At 39.6% G+C, this 20,118-nt stretch overlaps 1 protein-coding gene across 2 annotated transcripts in view; it reads left to right on the plus strand.

Moving 5' to 3' along the window:
• Positions 1–20,118, plus strand: part of MYOM2 (myomesin 2) — a 124,854-nt gene that overhangs the window by 44,847 nt on the left and 59,889 nt on the right. For both annotated transcript variants that reach the window (XM_075202481.1, XM_075202482.1), the window contains 4 exons: positions 16,021–16,074; positions 17,798–17,925; positions 18,523–18,706; positions 18,973–19,147. In XM_075202481.1, the coding sequence (XP_075058582.1) occupies positions 16,021–16,074; positions 17,798–17,925; positions 18,523–18,706; positions 18,973–19,147 (541 nt within the window). The remainder of the gene's footprint in view (positions 1–16,020; positions 16,075–17,797; positions 17,926–18,522; positions 18,707–18,972; positions 19,148–20,118) is intronic.

Below are 20,118 nucleotides of genomic sequence, written 5' to 3' on the forward strand. Positions count from 1 at the left end.
AGGTTTCTTTTAGAATATCATGATTTAGATCTTAGTTTTTTCTGCAGGGTGCCTACTTTTTGAGACAGAATAAGCAGGTTAAGGCTAGGTACACACTAAAGTTTTTTCAGCCAATCATCAGGTCAATCAGCCGATATCGTGTTAGTGTGTATACTTATGCGATGAACAACAGTCGTCTCCAAGTACCAATTGTCGTTTCATTTGGTTGGTTGGCATGTTTGATACTCTCTTATTCCAACCACCTTTTGATCCTGTAGTGTGTATGCTTTATGTTCACGCTCTTTATATGAGTTTACAGAGTCATAGGGGTATTTTTACTTAACTGCAGGTTTGAAAAAGTGGAGATGTTGCCTATAGCAACCAATTAGATTGTAGCTGTCATTTTGTAGAATGTGCTAAATAAATGATAACTAGAATCTGACTGGTTGCTAAAGGCAACATCTCTACTTTTTTAAACCCGCAGTTTAGTAAATCTACCACATGGACTTTTCTAGCCATTGCCGGCAATGAACATGTCCCAGTGACTAACTGTAGAGAGGGCTATAGATGGAATAATTAATTAGTTCACTCGTTCTGAGACTGAATATTTTAATTTCAGAGTCGCAGAAGCTAGCAAAATTTGTTATGACATGTGGATAGCTTTAACAAGGCGGTTAATCAGTGTGACAGGAATGAATGAATGAATGCACAATGTGCTGTCATTCTCTAAACGCCTATATGACTAGATGAAGAGCACAGATCTGAAGGTAAATTGTGTATATTGTGTACGCATAAATCACCTGACTGGTCGGACTTTCATTCGTACGTACAATCGTTGTTGATTACAGATTGGTCGGAAAATTCTCCAGTGTGTACCTAACCTTATTGTATATAACAGACATTTTATATCTGGCCCATTTAGTGCGTGTCTCTGTGGGTTTGTGAACAGTTATGCTCCAGTATTGTAGGCAGAACACTGGAGTAGGTGTTGAATAGTGAGACTGCACCGTTGTCTGATACCTCTTGTCTGGGGTTTATTGTTTATAATTATGTATATTTACCTTGTAGCTGATGGATAAATACATGGATGCATTTTTATTAAACTACTGGTTTGAAAAAGTGGAAAGGTTGCCTATAGCAACCAATCAGATCCTAGTTATCATTTATTTAGTACATTCTACAAAGTGACAGCTAGAATCTGGTTGCTATAGGCAACTTCTCCACTTTTTCAAACCCGCAGTTTAGTAAATATACCCCATGGACTTTATTATATCATATCACCAATTACATTCTGCAATATTTTCTTGTTGAGGTCAATACACCAGACTGGATCACAAGCTTTCTTGACAAAATAACAAAGCATAGTATGTTTTTCACATATGTTTACGAGCATCTGTAAGGTATATATGTAGTTGATAGTTCTGTGTTTTGAAAAAAACCCTGATCTGACTCCTGTAAAGACACTTGGACGGACATTTATTAAGCTGCGGGCTTGAAAAAGTAGAGATGTTGCCTATACCACCCAGTCAGATTCTAGCTGTCATTTTGTTCAATGTACTAAATAAACGATAACTAGAATCTGATTGTTTGCTATAGGCAACATTTCCACTTTTTCAAATAAATTTACCCCTTGCTGTCCATTAAAAACTGTTACTGTTATAATTTATTAGAGAAGAGTTTGCTTAAATTGCTATTCACACTGGCCCCTCCATGATTACGTGGGTTTGTGGGATCCTCATTATTACCGACCAGGGGGTAAATGTATGAACATGCGGGTTCTTCAACACCCGCGTGTTCAGCGATTAAATTTCAAGCGGCGCTGCATTGTAAAGGGAAACTTCCCTTTACACTGCAGCGCCGCTTGAAATTTAATCGCCGAACACGCTGAACACGCGGGTGTTGAAGAACCCGCATGTTCATACATTTACCCCCAAGTCTCATGGAAATGTTTAAATTACAAGTTTGTCCTGAATAGTTTTTCAGGGCCTTCTAGAGCTGCACACTGCTGTGTAGGAGCATCTAATTCAGCATCTTGTCATGTTCTGATGCGTTTATAGTGTTTTGGAGGGTTTATTTAATTTCCTGTACTGTAAACGGGGTATATAAAGGTGTCAGTAATAACTGAGCACATTTTCTGGCAAATGTAACCTTTCTTTGGTTCACTTCTGGTACTGGCGTTTCAGATTTTTGTTAAGTTGATGGAATGCTCTGTCCATGTTTTATCATAAAGCATTGCAGATCAAGACTTTATTTGGAGACAATTTTTTCCACATGTTACAATAAGGTTTGCTTTATATTGCTCCCGCAGTTAGAGGCAGCATTCTGTCTAGATGTTTTCTCTTTTTGTGTCTGAGGGTCAGTTTGTATTCTCGTAGTGTTTGTGGGTGTTAGGGGCTCCCTGTGTCTTAGGGGCTTCTTATATTTCAGGTTTGAGAGCATTCTAACATTCCTTGTCATACTAGTTCACTTTAATTTTCCTAAGTTTAATTTGATTCTTTTTCCTGATAAGGTGTGTGATTTATGGAGCACTGCAGTTAAATCTCCTACTACTTTGTTGGTACCAAATATGGTCTGACTATGGGCCTGAGTCATTAAGGAGAGCAAAGCAAATAAATGAGTAACTTTGCATCTTGGAAAAAACATGTTGCATTGGAGGGGGAGGTAAATTTAAGTGTGGGGACAGATTTATATTTGGGGTAGGGCATAGATCAACTTTAAATTTGAGTGTAAAAATAAAGCTATCAAGTATTTGGGAAACTCCTGAAAAAGCATCCTGTATTTTCCTTACATGCAAAATAATAAACTAATTTTCACCCCTTTGCATTGTGACATGGTTTGTCGAGGATCAAATTTACTCCTTTTTTTTGCATTGCTCTCCTTAATGACTCAGGCCCTATATGTCTTCAAGGCAAAAAGTGGAGATGTTTGTGTTGGATTCTTGGAGAGATACCCTTTGTATTGGTATGCAGGAACATGTGGCTGTGTTCCAAAAAGTATGACTGGGATATCATTATCAGGTCACCTATCTATTCAATGTCTATGTCAATAATTACATAATCAATCACACTTTCCCCTGTTCTGAACTGAAAATAAAAGTTCCATGTGAGCCTCTAGCTCTCCCATTTGAATGTAAAGCCCTTAACTTTTGCACATGGATAAAAGTTATTTCATCGTGTATGTTAACTATACTTTCATAGCTTTCATCTCAACTTTTCAGCATGTTGAATAGTGGTATACCCTCTCTAAAGACATGCCTGTTCCCCTGTACACATGACCTGCGATAAAGTCATTTTCATTTCTAGTACATTAATGTGCCCAAACAAAAGCAAAATGTTTGGAAGGTAGAGATCTCACTCAGCAGGTAGGGGAAATATTCTAGATATAGTGTCCCATCTCTAAGAATTTTCTTTCTAAATCTGGACCCACAGATGTGTTGTTTGTACCTTCTTTTTTATAGGAGTGACATCATTAATTAGTTCTCTGTACAACACTAATAGGCCGCCAGAGTGCCTGTCTCCTATCTTCTTTTCAATAGCAGGAAGAGTCAGCTCTTTGAAGACTGGTTATTAAGTATAATGATTATGTCATGAATCTTCAAATAGTAAAGGCTGCCAAGGCCTCTACTTTTTAAGTAGATGGAACTTAAGTCCTGGATGATGATAAAGAAGGATGTCATCTTGTATTGTACATAAAATATAAAGAAGCAACATAGTAATTAGCTGTTGAAACAATAGTAAATGAATTGTGATTAAGAAATATCAATAAGTGACAAGGTGCAGTATCCTCTAGTCTTAGCCTATGGAAATCTATGAATCGTTTGTTTTCTTGCTGTGATAATTGTTATTATCGTCTTGGTTTAAGATGTAGGTTTTTTTTTTGTGAAATATCTAACATAGGTTGCAACACTTGAAAACGTTTTTCTCAGGGACTTACTGTCCCATTGTCTATATGTGTGTGTAACACCCTGTGTAAGGGACATTGTTGGTTAGCTGCTATGTGTCCCTGCCCTGTCTTTGTTCTGGCCATGGTTCCAGAGAGGGCCCTGCTTGGACACTTACTATCTATAGAGGTTTGCTACTTAAGGTTACGTTCTATATATTGCATATTGGTCTAGCAAATGTAGAATGTGCATAGTGGGTTATGATCCAGACACACTGCAATGTTGGTCAGGGAGTCAGGGGTCATAGAGTTGATTGAGTATAGAAAGAGCTAGTCTTGTGTGAACTGTGTAATGGGTTGTAATAGAGTACTCTAGGGAGGTTAAGAGGGTGGTTGAGGAATTTGATAAGGTTGCCTGAAGAGGTAAGTCTTCAGAGAATGCTTCAATGTTTTAAGACTAGTTGAAAGTCTTATTGTGCGAGGAACAGAACTACACAAAGTGGGCACAGCCCGAAAAAAGTCCTGCAACAGGAAATGGAGGCAGGAAATGAATGTGGATGAGAGACACAGAAGAACAGAATAGTCGTGTTGGGAGATATTTAGAGACAAATGGAGATGTGTATTTTGGTGCAGTTTTGCTGATGGCTTTGTATATTAGTAAAAATAATTCATATTGGATTCAGTAAAAATAAGGCAATCAATGTAGAGACTGACAGAACGGATCAGCAGTGGAAGATTTGCAAGGAAAATTAATCTAGCTGCTGCATGCAAAACAGATTGTAGGGATGAGAGTCTGGTTCGGGGTAGACCAGTAAGGATGGTATTGCAATAGTAAATGCGGGAGATTATGAGTGCAGAACTTAAAGTTTTTGCAGTCTCTTGAGGGAGATATGTGATTATTCTGTAAATGTTCTTTTAGATGTATGTAACAGGATCTACCTATTGATTGTATGTGGGGACAAAATATAGTTCAAAGATCACGCTTAGGCAGCGAGCTTAAGCGGTACGATTTATAGTCATATTGTCAACAGAAATAAAAATATCAGGAAGATAAATTTTGTTGGCAGGTGGGAATATTATTTGCTCTGTTTTTGAAAGACTGAATTTGAGTTGGCAAGAGATAACCCAAGATAAAATGACAAAAAGACAGTAATGTGGGCCAACACAGATGGTGAGAGATTTGGAGAGAAATTTAGGTATCATCCACATAAAGATGATACTGAAATCAAATAGAGCACATTAGATTTCCAAGTGGTATAGATAGAAAAGAACAGAGGGCCTAGGACCAAGCCTTGTGGTACTCCAACCAGGGGCAGGCTGGGCCCGGGGGGGCAGCCCCTCCCCAATATTTAATGAATATTACAAGTGGCCGCATTACAAGACATGCGATGCGGCCACATCAGCGCACACGCGGCCGCATCGCGTGTCATGTGATGCGGCCGCCTGTGTGCCCCCCGGGCTGAACTTTGCCAGCCCACGCCTGACTCCAACTGATAGTGGAAGTAGAGGGGAGGTGGATCCAGAGAAATGAAGACTGAAAGAGCATTTAGATAGGTAGGCTGAGAACCAGGATAGGACAGTGTCCTGAAGGCTTAGGGATTGTAGCGTTTGTTTGAGAAGATAGTGGTCAACAGTGTCAAATGCAGCAGAGAGTTCCAAGAGAATTAGAAGTGAGTATTGGCCTTTAGATTTTTGCAGTCATCTAAATCATTGACAACTTTAATCAGTACAGTCTCTGTGAATTGTTGGGAATGAAAACCTGACTGAAGAGGGTCCAATAGGTTGTGTGAGGCAAGTGTAAGCAATTCTCTCAAGAAGCTTGGAGGTGCATGGGAGCTGAGAGATTGTTCTTTTCAGAATAGGAGAGTTCACTGTATGCTTCAATAATAATGGAAATATATCATTTCTGGGCTCAAAAAAAAGAAGAGGTACCAGAGAGTATAGGGAAGGAATTGAGCTAGTTGATTATTAAGGAAGTTGGTACCATTTCATGTTGGATCTCATCAATCATGTCCCTGAAGTAGGAAGCAAGATATTGGGTACTGATAGTAGTCGGAGGGTTTGGGGAGGAAGGGTTGTGAAGAGAGTGTTGTGGGTTAGAAGTGTGAGCAGAGATGAGAGATTGCAAGTATGTTTGTTTGACAGTGTCCAGTGCATTTCGATAGGCGTGATAGATAGCAGTATATATGAGGAATCCACTAGAGGTATGAGAATCACGCCAATAATGTATTGCTTTGTGAGAAAGTTTTTGAAGATGTTGGGTTTCTTTAGTGTGCCATGCTGATATCTTTGATATCTTTGTCGACATGGAGTGTGAGTGTGAAGACTAGCTGGAGCCACTTGATCAACGGCTGTTGAGGGCTTGGTGAAAATTTGGTACTGCTATTTCAGGAAAGTAGAATGTAGAAATTGGAGAGAGAAGGTGTTTTACAGAGGGGGAAGCTGTTGAAAATCAATAGAGTTAAGATTTCTGCTGTTATACGGGGCTTGGTGGAGTTTGGCAGCAGAGAGGTTAAAGTAATGAGCCAGTCTATTGGGAGAGGCAAAGGGAGGAAATTAGTGTAGTTTGGAGGCACAAGCAGAATGTGGATTATCGATGGGGATGCTGAAATCACCCATGGTGACGGTGGGGATGTCAGAGGATAAGAAATGAGGGAGCCAAGCAGAGAAATGTTCAGGAAATTTTTGGTGTGGTCCAGCAGGGTGATAGATCACTGCAACATGCAATGGGTTGAAAATCTGAATAGAATGTACTTCAAAGGTTGTGAACACGAGTTATGGGACATTTGGTAGAACTGTGAATGTGCAATGTGGGGAAAGAAATAGCCTAACCCCACCTCCTTGTCTGCTTCTAAGTCCGGCGGTGTGGATGAAATGGAGGCCATCAGGGGCGCACGCAGGATTTTTAAGGGGGGGTTTCTCCCTGCCCCCCCCCCAAAAAAAATAAAAAAAAACATGAGAGAGCTGCTGCTGCGCATGCGCAGAAGTTCCATTTTGGCAGCACTGCTCTATACAGCAGCCGCGGCGCTGTCAAAGAAGCATCCGCGGCGGTGCTGTATACAATACAGCACCGCCGCGGACACTTCTTTGACAGCACCGTGGCTGCTATATAGTACAGTGCCGCTATGTAGAGGCACTTCTTTAGTGGAGGGGAGGGGTTTCTGGAGACCCAGAAATCCCCCCTGCATGCGCCCCTGGCCATCATGTGAAAGGGATGCAGGTGCAGCCATGTCTGATTGTGTAAGCCAAAAAATACCTAGTTGAATTGTCTAGTGAGAGAAGATGTGCCCAGGCAGATTGTAGTAGATGTAGTTTTTTCTGGATGTCTTCAGATGTTGTTTTCTATTTGTTCAACTGAGTGGTTTAACTGTGCGTTTCCTAAAATTTTTTGAGAAAACCCATTTACTATAGGAAACCTCAACACGTCACACCCCAAACACATTACCCCTTAGAGTGAGTGCTAAGACATAGTTGAGAAGAATGCAAACTACCTACATCTATGCTAATTGATCAGCTGATCAGAGAAAAATAACTATTGGTCTTAGTCGGGCTAGATGAGTTCCAGGTCAATGCCATAAATTATGCTTCACCGATCAGCAGCCCAAAGCAGGTTATTAGCAAAAGATAACAAATTCCTGTTACATACAGTTCTGATATCTGTGTTTATAACTCATTGAATGCTAGCCTGTGGAAAATTATTTGCAAAATGTTTATATTTTCTGCTCGGCAAAGGCTGTAGTTGTATGAGATTCCTATTGTTTTCTTCTTTAAACTCTGCAAAGTCCCTCTCTGGGCAAGCGAAACAATCTCTTTTTGGTACTTTTTGATTTTTTGTTTGTTTGCCATGTTAGTCTAGCCTTCAGTGCTAGGAAGATTCCTGTTTTCTTCTGCTAGCTGTTTCAGCTCTGAATTGTTTTTCAAACCACTATAGACTGGCCTCACATCACTGGATCACAGTACGATTCTGATATAAATGAATTGTATTACAACAATCTGTCTACTCCTTGAAATTCACTTTCTATGGATGTCTGTAAAACTATCCTGCAAACTTCGTGCCTGGAATCTGTATTTTCTGTGTGGAAATTTTTTTTTAACTTCCTTGTGTACTACTTTCATTCGTTTGTCAGTGGGGATGCGCTCTTAAAATCTTTTCTGTACAATTGATATTACTGTTAGGTAATTATTTAATAGATTTCCCCCTCACTTTGGAATGAAAACTCCTCTGCTTCAGCTACTTGTTGTATAGTATAAATAAGGTGGCACTTGATATTGTTTTGAGTGACACCTGAGTCCCCTCCTCATCCCATCCTCCTCCCACCCACCCTCCTTTCTTGTTGCACCTTCTTCCTCACATAATGCAATAGCATCTTGTTTCAGCGTAGGGCTAGTCTGCATATTGAGGCTTCTCACTGATTTTCAGCTTGTGATTTTCAAGGCTGGGTTACCCCATTCTCTGCACACTAGAGAGTCTATATTTATATTCCTTTCGAAGATATTACTCCAGCAAGAGTCCAGGACAAGGTTGGAGTACTGACCCTGCCTCCTCACCTGCATTATTGCAAGATCCAAAGACACACTGTGCCTCTCTCTTTCTCTTGCAAGATCCAAAGGCACACTGTGCCTCTCTCTTTCTCTTGCAAGATCCAAATACACACTGTGCCTGTCTCTTTCTCTTGCAATATCCAAAGGCAGACTGCGCCTCTCTTTCCAATAACTCTGCACCCAGGTCTGTTTTGGCCCTTGTGCTCTCGTCTGAATACTTTCTTGAGACACTCAACCCCCAGCCATACAAATTGAGTACCGACAAGTCTGACACAGCACGACATCCACTCGTGTGGGTGATCTCCAACCTTCTACTGGATATTAACCCCTCTTTGTGAAGCTCCCTTTTCAGCAAACCTCTGCTGCTTAGTAAAGAGTAAAAAGAGCTGCAGAGTACTCTAAAATTCCCACACTGACACCACCCCCCCCCCTCCCGTGTCAATGTTCACCTGTGGCTATTTGCCACCAACACTGTTTTCCCAGTGTTTCCTAAAAGTATTGTGCTCCGTGTTTTGGCAATCCCAAGATGCCAAACCTAAAAACTAGGAGCAATTACCCACTTCAGTCTCAAATGAAAATGCTGCGGCCTAAACTACAAACTATGAAGCAAGAACTAAACCAGTACCTCATCTGCATAATATCAGAATTAATACTATACATGTAAGTGGGAACTTGCTGCCACATAGTGGCCATTATGCATATTACAGCATAATAAACTTTTGTCAAGTAAGCAGACTACTTGTGTAAGACTACTTGTGTGAGATTATGAAACATGCTGACCAACCAAATTAAACGACATTTGGTACTTTTGGACGACTGTCGTTCATCGTGTAAGTATACACACTAACACAATTGTGAAGATACGTGGTTCCCAAATCACTCGGACACGGTATTAGGGGAAAAATAGAAGGATGATCTATTCTGCAGAACAAGATTAAATACAGCACGGCCCCGTAACAATAGCAGGTCCAACAAGTGAGGAAATCAGTTCAAATAAATCCAGTGAGATATGTTCCACAGCGCATCTCTGGCAGAGCATCACCTCTTGGCCAAAAGTTAGTCACACACGTCCAGCTCCCAGGGTAACCTCTTTTATCATCTCCTAATCCCACCTTGGGATCTGCCTGTCCAGGGGAGTTGCGAAAGGTATCGATTGGTTGGCTGATTACACTATCCAGCCCCCTCCCCTACCTCCCCAGGTGTCCTCCCTCCTGTGACCCCTGCTGGGTCAGGTTCCTGGCTGGCTGTAGAGCTCACTAGTGGACAATAGAGAGCAAACAGAAATTACAATGATAGCTTAATTCACTCAACTCATGAGTGTTCCCTGTGGAGGTGGAATTTAACCCCCAAAGTACTTTTCAAAGGAGATGTGATAGTTACATGACTGATACTTCCTGATAACAACATGGCTAAAAAGTGCAGTTCAGGTATTAGACTAAGGGATTGTAACACACAATGCCCGTTGCTTTAAAACGATGTCTGACCAAACGGTAGTATATTGGCTGATTGGCCTGATGATTAGCTGATAAACCTCCAGTATGTACTTAGCCTTACTATAACAATTTCTAGCACAACACTTCTTTGTATCTATTTAAGAATCATTTGAATTTAAAAGTAATATTCTTCTGAAGGGACTTCCCCCAAGTTCCTCGTCATTAGACACTGGATCTCTGACATAAGCAACCATTGTTTCTTCTGACAAAATTGTTCCCTATCTGGTCACTCACGCAAACATGAGACTACCTGAATGTGAATCATATAACAGTCACAGTGAGTAAAGAAGTTCCTTTTTTTCTAACTGGTCTTATCTGTGAAAAATGCCATATACAAAAAGGGCAAGATAAATATGGCTTTGTGCAACAAGGTGAGTGTATAGTCTGCTCTTTGTATCATTTTTAACACCCATCTATTACTTTTGTAAAAGTTTGTATATGCTGTAATGATGGTAGTAGCACTCTGGAATTTTTCTTGGCTTGTACTGTTCAAGTCTGCCACCCAAAGAGAAAATTGTTTCCTACCCCTGAATTAGTATAGAATTTTTGTTTTGTGCTTATCATTCAAGATTATTGTATTTTCACAGTCGTAGTGTACTGAGTACATGCTGTCCAGGATTTAAATGGAACATTCAATCCCTTTATTCCTAGATTGGGGCAGACAAGTCTCAATGAGGTCGACTTGATAAATAGGGTCAGATTGCAGTCCACATAAAGGTCTGTGGGGATTGTGGTAACCTGCGGTAAATGGGTTATGGTAGGAGAAATCTCCGATCTCTCCTGTGTTAACCCCTTCATAAATTAAGAGAAGACCTGAAATAGACAAAAAATGGCTATCACAGGTCTTCTCTTAATATATGAAAGTTTGATAAATAGATCCCTAATTTCTAACTGTACCACATACCCCAGCAATTACTATCTCTTCTTTTATCTGTGTCTCTTTCTCAGTCTCTTTTCCTCTCACTCTCTCTCATGATCTCTTTCTCTGTCATGCTCTCTTTCATGCTCTCATTTCTTCTCTCTCCCCCACTCTCTCTCTCTCCCTCTCTCTCTCTTTCCCTCTCCCCCCCCCTTTCTCTCTCTCTCTCTCTCTCTCTCTCTCTCTCTCTCTCTCTCTCACTCGGTTTCACTGTTTCCTTCCCTCCCTCTCTCACTTTAATTTTCTCTCTCTCTTTTCTTGAGCAAAATATGTAGTCTCTAGTCTATGAATTTGTCATTTCTGGGAATTAAGGGGAGAATCGACTCCAACCCTGTTGGCCCCTTCTTCATTTCTGTGCTTTTAAATATATTCCACTCCTTGTTGTGTCATTTTTAATTCCCCTTCTTTCTTGAATAGCTTCAGCTAAATCATATCATAGTAGTGTTACACTATACATGGTGTGTGATGCCACTGAACATTTATAAGGAAATTACGATTTTCAGTATGTTTTACCTTCTCAATTCCTATACATAGATTTGGAAGTATTGATATTCTTGTATAGCAGTAAACATTTAGTCGATATACTGCTTTATGCCAGTTACTTTGGAAAGATGAAACACATATTCCCTGCAGCTCCCACAAGACTAAAATATATAAACAGATGTTAGACTATATTCCTCTACAAACGAGCAAAAAAGCTTGTTATACCTACTGTTAATAAATCACAGGGCTATATCTTTAGAAATGAATTGTTTCTGAATTGTTAAAATAAAAATTAACCTAGGGACTTAGTTTAAGCATACATATTTTTTTCGTTATTATGCCAATAGAAAATGTAATACTTCTAGTTTTCTTTTGCGGTCTCTTGTCTTGCTGTTCTGTAGTTATCTGTCCATGTCAGTTGTTTGAGATGTAACTGTTACTCCTTTAGCCCTACCTGTGCATATCCCACATCCTTTGGATGCAAAGGTACAAAATCATGTAGAAATATGTTTTCTTGGCAAACAATTTCCATTGAAGGATAAGTCATTATTTGAGTTTAGTTGGAAATTATTTATATTTTCCAACAATTGTTTCTATTTTTTATCCCAGTTATATACTGTGTAGTACAAGAACAATCTCAAACCAGCATTTCAAAGCAGTATAGAGCAAGTGGTTGCCCTTGGTTTTATTAAAGCCTGTCACCTGGAGCTTTCAGGAAAGGGAAAAAAGAAGGTGGGTGGGAGGAGGGATGAAAGAAGTAGAGAAGCTGCCCTGCTTGTTCGTTTGACATTCTTTTCCAGTGTATCTATTCTCAGCTGTAATGCTCAGGAAATGTGGTAGTGACCCTGACTTAACCTCCTAATGGAAAGAAAGAGTTTCAAGGATTCTTGGAACTCAAGCATTAAAGAGAATATACCGCATCAACAATCTGTAGCAATAATAATTCTCTATAATTTCCTTGGTGCTCCAATTACTTTGGATGTTCTTCATGGTGCTTAGGTTCTTTGGACCTCTGGGACTTTTTATAGGATGCTGGGTTGTCTTATATTTTTCTTGTCTTGGTGGGCCCACTGAGGTCCACCACTTGGGGGGTCCAGATACATGAATCCTGTGTAGCCAATTTGTACCTCCACTTTGTTTAGCCCTAAATCTGTGCAGAAATCTTCCAAGTCAAGCAAGGTGGTTAACTTCCAATTGTGTGCCACATGAAAATTGAATGGGGAGTCAAATCTGTACTTTAGGTTATGTTTATGGAGTTAATTTTTCTGAGTGATTCTTTTCAACTCTGAAGCAGTCTGTCTGGACATCGCTTCTAAGTGATTGTTCTCCAAATCATACCTACCTCTATGCCCTTACAAGTGGGCTGCCTGCAGGATTAGTTGACGGCAGTTGTGCATTTTGGGCTCCAAATTCATCACTTAAGTCCACTGACAGCAAAAATAAATATCAGCTTGTATCTGGTCTTGACAGAAATTGGCCAGGGAGGATGTAAGGCCTACACAGGCCTCATGGCAGCAGGACAGTAGACCACATTCTGTGGTGGGTCATTATTTTGAGGTAGCTATTGGGACATTTAAAGCAGATTAATTAATGTGATTAGGCCACTGTGCCAGTCTTGTAGAATGGTGCTAATAAGTACTTGAACTGGTTCTTATAAGTGAGGACATCTTGTTAAATCACTGATTCTGTAGTCAAGCAGCAGGTTGGGTGTCCAGTATGTGCCCTATCTTCCCCCCAGGGTTGTTGCCAAGGAGCAGGGCATGGTAGGCTTCAAAATTGTGCAACCGGCTATTGAAACAGCCCAGACCGCAAGTTGTATCTCTGGAACCAGAATAATTGCTTGAGACATGGTAAGCTCAAAATGATCTGGTCACTCTCCTGGATACATTTGTAGTGGTGCTAACTGCAGTGAGCAGTTTGTAGCTACAATGTGAAGAGCAGATAAAGCCCACACTTAGCCGGTATGGCTGTCAAGCCACCCACTTGTATTATCACTTTCACATAGCTCAACTTGGTGGAGTGCATGCCAGAACGTTAAAAGTTTCTATCAGTGTCACCAAATATGGAGTAATGTGCATCTCCTATGCAACATTTCAAAATGAGATTCAAAGTATTTAGGTAAAAATAACTCAAATCAGCTGGGGTACTGTACTTATCCATCTATGAAGTAGCTTGTAATTTGTTACTCTGTTACTTATAACATATTTGTACAATTGTTTTAATACATTAACTTTTATTGAAAGAGGTAGTGAGTTCTACTTAATTTAGTAGGAAGGAAGGGAAGTTTATTTAGATTGCCAAAACTCATAATAAAGATAATTAATTGTTTCTGTTGACTTTTTGTCATTTTTGGACTCTTTTTTCCGATGGTCTCTTCAAAATCAGTCAAGAGGATAAAATATCTGCTTTTCTCTTTAAAAAAAATGCTAATCTGTATGTATGTCAATGTATCTCTCTCTCTAGTCTAGTGGGGGGTATAAAGTTTTGGGATACACCTGCCCACACTTTGAGAAACAAGAATTGTAATCCAGGTTTGCAATCTGTCTGTGTGAGAAAGGATGGGGGCCAGGAAAATAGTTTATTAAATTTTTGTTAAGTGTTGTTCCAATTGAATCCATACTTTGTACGGGTTATGTTGTGAACAGTTAGGACTTTTGTTTAGTAGCGTGTCTTTGTGATATCTAACAATGCTGGGCTCCTTTTTTTGAGGGGAGGGGGATTTTGTTGAGGAGAGTGAATGATTTAGTTTTAGTGATCTCCTTCCCATTTTAATCTAATGGACGACTGCAAGCAAGGACATAACAGCGATTGACGAAGGGGTTGCCGCTATTATGAGGTCCTCAGCATGGGGGGGGGGGGCTTCTTTGTCAAAGACCTATGTGTATATCTAAGTTTGTCAAAATTCAGCGGGACATATGGTCCTTTTCAAAATGTTGCTTTGTGGCTCTCAAATGTCTAGTCATGCCCCTAATCTATAAGGTTGTACAGTAGAATGTGCCAACTATATAGCTGCTCTATCATTCAAAGAGTGTTGGTATTTGCTTGATCATGCTTATGAAATTATGTTTTTCAATCTTTGTAAAGAACTTTAAAGAATGCACCATGATGTTTTAAAGGCTGTGACAGTAGGGGGAAATATAATGGGGCAGCATAGGGGAGCAACTTGAAGGTCCCATGATATCAAACATAACATTTACTAAGGTACAGACCACCAGCTGCTGTTAGTGAAATATTGTCCATACTTATCTGATCAGGATTGTTTATCTTCTATTTTGCCTGCACCTTAATAGCTATAGTCAATTGATTGTGAAGTGTGGCAGCATATTGTGGCTGCAGACTCAGGCTACAAGTGCCACCCACCGTTGTTTGCTCATATGACTTCCAGGGCAACAGCAACAGAGGGGAAACGGCTGACATTGGAAAGGGATGGAGAAGGAGAGACAAAGGGGATTGAAAGGGAGGGGAAGAGTGGGTAGGAAAGATGGAGAAAGTGAAGAGGCAGAGAGGGGGTGAGAGATTTCTGATTACCTATTGAACCATTGCTTAGATACACCATCTAGGGAAGATAACATACATAGGAGTCTATTTATCATAGGGAGACGAGCCCTAAATCCTGTGGAAACAGGTGTTTTTACTGGAGCTATGGCTTCTCCCTATTTACCAGCTGGCGATTCTCTTTGCCAGCAAGCCTCCTGCGATAGCCGAGCATGGGGAAGTCTATTTGAGAAGGAGTAGCAGTACCTGTACTACTGCAATCCCCTGATTGCCATCGCCATCTCAGGATGGTAATTGTAGCAGTGATTTAATGAAATAAAGCATTTTTTTCAATTTAACCTTATTTTAAAATTGTTAATTTTTTAAATGTTCTTTCTTTGAATCTGCTACTGGAAGCCTGAGATTGGACCTCCAGTGCAGTGCATTTGTATGACCTGGCAATGCTGGGTCGCGCATGAACAGGTAGGACCCCAACTGGGCAGCAAAGAGGTATGTCAATGTCATTGGGGAGCTGAACATCGTTCAGCTGCCCCAGTGACCTATTAATGATAAATAACAGTAACAGAAGATTTTCTATCAATGCGAGATGTGTTGATAAATTTCTATTGAATAGTTTTTTTTATCAGATTTTGATATGCAGGGTTTCAGACATCTTTTATAACCAGCCACCACAGTTTTATCAGCTATTATCTCAGTTTGATATATGATTCGTGCTATATATATATGAAGCCTCACCCCCAAATAAAAGTGCTCTGTAGGACTCAGTGGCAGCTGACTCAATTAAGAAAATGACTAATCGTTTCAAGCAACTTTTCCAAAAGAATGCCAGAAAACTGTGTGTTTAATCCCTATTGTGATTAATGGGGTTGCGCTTGTACTACCACACACCACTAAACAACCAATTGCTGTATTTATAACATCAGTCCAAGACACATTGTAAATATTGTAAACTAAGCTTGTGATTGAAGGGGAGCAGATTATGTGACACATTCTGTGGCTTCCGTCCAATCATTGTGCCACGTTTTGGTCAGTAACGTTCCACTGTTTTCACTCTTAATAGAGCATCACAGATAATCACATTGAAAATATAAATCAAATATAAAAAAATAAAATTACAGTTATTGACTACAAAACGGTGCAAATCATACAAATAATAAAACAGTTAATTAAAATATATTGAAAGAATTTGGCTTTGTTCAATACTATATAAAATACGTTTTGTCGTTACAGCAATCCATCTGGATGGGGGACGAGAAATTGTTATCTGTCAGGATGACTTGGAAGGTATTTCACTTGTATAGTTTTCTGAAAATAGTGCCAGTAACCAAAGCCCTCAAACATTTGACAAGTTCTGCATCCTTTTTCTTTTAACAGAATATAACTGTTTACTGTATAGTATAATATAATGTAACATCATGGCTATAAGAACTGCAGACAGAAAACTTCTGTGACTGCTACCCTGTGCTGTAAATAAATTAGTTAGATTACACAGTACCAATATAGCTACCTGCAACATCTTGAACTTCCTTAGAACTATAGATGAATGCATTTATACTGAAATGTAGTGAAACAGTTTACAGGAGCAGCGGAAGTGTTTGTTCACTGTCCCTATGCTGTGTTTATGCCATCTGCATAATTATACACTGGCTTTCATATTCCCAGAGCAGGGGTGCATGCAGGGGGGGTTTCTGGGTCTTCAGAAACCCCTCCCCTCCGCTAACAAAGTGCCATACATAGCAGCACTGTACTATATAGCAGCCGCGGCGTTGTCAAAGAAGCGTCTGCGGCGGTGCTGTATTGTATACAGCACCGCCGCGGATGCTTCTTTGACAGCTCTGCGGCTGCTGTATAGGACATTGCTGCCCAAACGGAGGGTGCATGTGCAGCAGTTCTCTTGCTTTTTTTTTCTTTTTTCTTTTGGGTGGGGAGGAAACCCCCCCTAAAAATCCTGCGTGCGCCCCTGCAGAGCAAATTTTCCTGAGGGGTCATACTCAGTCCCTATATTGTAACATAGTGCAAGTGTATGATAATGATAAACTACACTGCAGGTCAGCATATGACATGAAAGCACAGTAATTAATGGTGCAAGGGATGTCACACAGCTTTGATTACTTGAATGCAAATGATGCAGGTCAGGTTTTCTCAAACTTCGTTCTCAAGGACTTCCAGCAGTTCCAAAACCCAGATCTAGGCTACATAGGTTAGATTGGTGCAGTACCTACTGAGATATCTATATAACTTAGCATTTTTTTTCCCCTTAAAGAGATATAGGAGCTGATACAGAGTGTTGGCAAATGAGCATAAATTACTCTAAAATAGAATAGCAAGACAAAAATAGTGTATGCAGAGCTGTACACATCTAGAACGCCTCTGTATCAGCAACATAAGCACCTGGTTTATGACCAGTCCTCATCATCCCATCCCCTGTATCAGATGCAAAAAATACACCTCCTAACATGCGTACAAGTGTGTTTCTGCAGGTCTGCATGAGCCACACTAACATAAACACACCTTTACTGCACTCGGCCCTCCCTTTCAGCCTCTCCAGGTGTGCACGGGATAAATGCCAGAATCGCGCAAGTCTGCCTAGGGGCATACGTGTGCATCTACATTCTGGGCATTTGCAGAAGGATTTCATGCAAGATATGATACACAACTGGTGTACGTCCCACTCTGCATTAGCCATATACTGTAAGACATCATAACTGTAATACAATAAGTGACATTCCCACTTATGGTTTTCACCTTTTTGGACAAAAAAATAACTGGTCTCCTATCTCTGTTATGTTTTTGCCCTATTAAAAATATTGATGCAAAGTCAATTTGTTACTGGCCAGGTGAGTAAAATACTAGCCAGGTGGCAACACTTTCCCAAGTCATAATTGCTTATGAAAGGGGATGTCCATTCTACTTAATATTATTTATTGCAATTGAAAAACAGTACATTGAAAAAATGCTCATTGAATATAATGACTATGTCCTTTTACTAACTGTGTCTCCTATGTAGGTGATGTCAAAATCCCTGGGCCTCCCACCAATGTCCAGGCTTTGGAAACCAGCAAAACATATGTAGTTCTCAGCTGGGATCCACCTGTCCCCCGTGGCAGAGATCCACTTGTGTATTATATTGAGAAGGTAAAGTATAAATGATAATGTTCTAGTCCATTGTGACTTGTCTGTAGGAGCCACTTGAGAAAGATCAAGGAACAACTTATGGGATATCCTAGAGTACAATTATGGTTGTGGACTGTCTGAAGACTAGTTAGGACACAGGATCTATATCATTTTGAAGTTTTATTGACTGAAGAACCATCAGAGGCTAAACAAGCCACAAAGGGTCTCTGCATACAAATACATTGGATGGCCTTCTTGCTGGGGCCATGCTAGTATCAACGCAGAAGTTAGCTGGTGACAAGGAGGGGATTGCAGTTTGTTTGACTTTAAATGACCTTTAGCACCAGTGGCACCAAGTTCGAAAGCCTAAAGAACTATTTATTACAGGACTTTAATTGGAGACAGCATTAGAAAGGCAATCATAACTGCCCCTCCCCCCTTCCGTTATTCAGCCTCCAATACAAATGAAAACATTATGTACACATATAGTAATATTTACTGGAATGAGGACAAATTCTTGACTTGGTAAACATTGTAAAGATGGGAAACCAGGGTAAATGGGTTTTGTTTTGTGCCATAAAAATTATCTCTGACATTACTGTTTTTATTTTGTAATAGACAATGGTTGGCAGTGGAAGCTGGCAGAGAGTCAACTCCCAGATCCCTGTAAGATCCCCTCGCTATGCTATATTTGATTTGGTGGAAGGCAAATCATACAATTTCAGAGTTATTGCAGTCAACAAGCATGGTGTCAGTGAGCCATCTGAAATAACAGCACCAATACAAGCACAGGAGTGTTTAGGTAATGGAATTTCAGTTCTCTGTTACATAATGGCAAAGAAGTTGTAACAATTGTGACTATGAGCATGTTCTGCAGATTGCTACCTTGTAACCTTGTACCTACTCTAACTGTATACATGAATTCCATTATCTTTAACAAGGATATATGCAGCAGAAGAAGTAATACAGAACTTTATTGCACTTGTTTCTTGATTTATTTGCTTGACTGTTTTATGCGATCCTGTTTACTTACTCCAGATTTATATGCTTGTTTTTTTTTTTCAAAAGCTGTGCCATCTGCTCCCGGTCGTATATTGGCAACTAGAAACACCAGAACATCCGTTGTTGTACAGTTTGATAAAGCAAAAGTAGAGGAAAAATTAATTGGATACTATATAGATTCATCTGTGGTGGGCTCTAATCACTGGGAACATTGTAACCATAAACCCATTAAATATAACAGGCAAGTCACTTTTGTCAACGTATGTTGCTTAAAATGTAAACCAAACAAAAGGTAAAATGCATAAAAAATGGTAAATTGTGTAAAAAAAATATTAATACATTTCTAAGAGTCTGTTTTCACTAATCCTGTTAATCCAGATGTATCAGGAGACTATATTTTGGGATGATTGTACCTTTAAAATGTAGATTAACAAAATTTGGGCCTATCCTGGCATAGTCTGGACATATGGCAGTCTGGATCATATCATGATTATATGTTGAACAGAACAGTGTCCAATCAATAGCTAGTGGAAATGTACACTCATGAATGCCCATGAAAACAAACAAGGCTAAAATTTAGGTCTGCAGGGTTTTTCAACCATCTACTATTGAAATATACTTCATAGTGCTAGTGGACTGCAAAAAAGTGGCAAAATACTGGTACACTTTGTAATGTAGGCATAGTATAATTACAGCTTGTACAACTTGTAAGGTAATTAATGATGAGAGGAATGTTTACATACATGAAGCTGAGGGATTGTATGGACTACTGCATAAAACAACACAATTACAAAGCAATTATAAACACAGGAGAAGAGATATAGATAGTAGAGACACAAAGTAGGGGATTTATACTCATCTCATAAATTGTACACATATTTAATAACCATAATAAAGATATTATAATAAAGATATATAACACATTTAGAATCCACAGTTTTACAACTTTATATTTCAGATATCTTGTAGCTATATGTTATATATGGATGGATTTAATCCTAGTTGCGACTGTTTTAGATTTTCTTTAATTAATGTGAAAATGAAATTTCGTCTCTCTAGAGGCCATGCATGTTGGCTTTCATATAGGTTTTTGTCATGGTATAAACAATTCTACTCAGCCGACTGTTCATATCTGGGCAATTTTTGACTGCAGCTTTCAAGAAAACGTTTGTGAAATTTAGCATGTTATGTCACCAGTTCCAAGAATAAAAG

This window comes from Mixophyes fleayi, chromosome 3 (assembly GCF_038048845.1).
Source record: "Mixophyes fleayi isolate aMixFle1 chromosome 3, aMixFle1.hap1, whole genome shotgun sequence".
Classification (NCBI taxonomy): Eukaryota; Metazoa; Chordata; class Amphibia; order Anura; family Limnodynastidae; genus Mixophyes; species Mixophyes fleayi.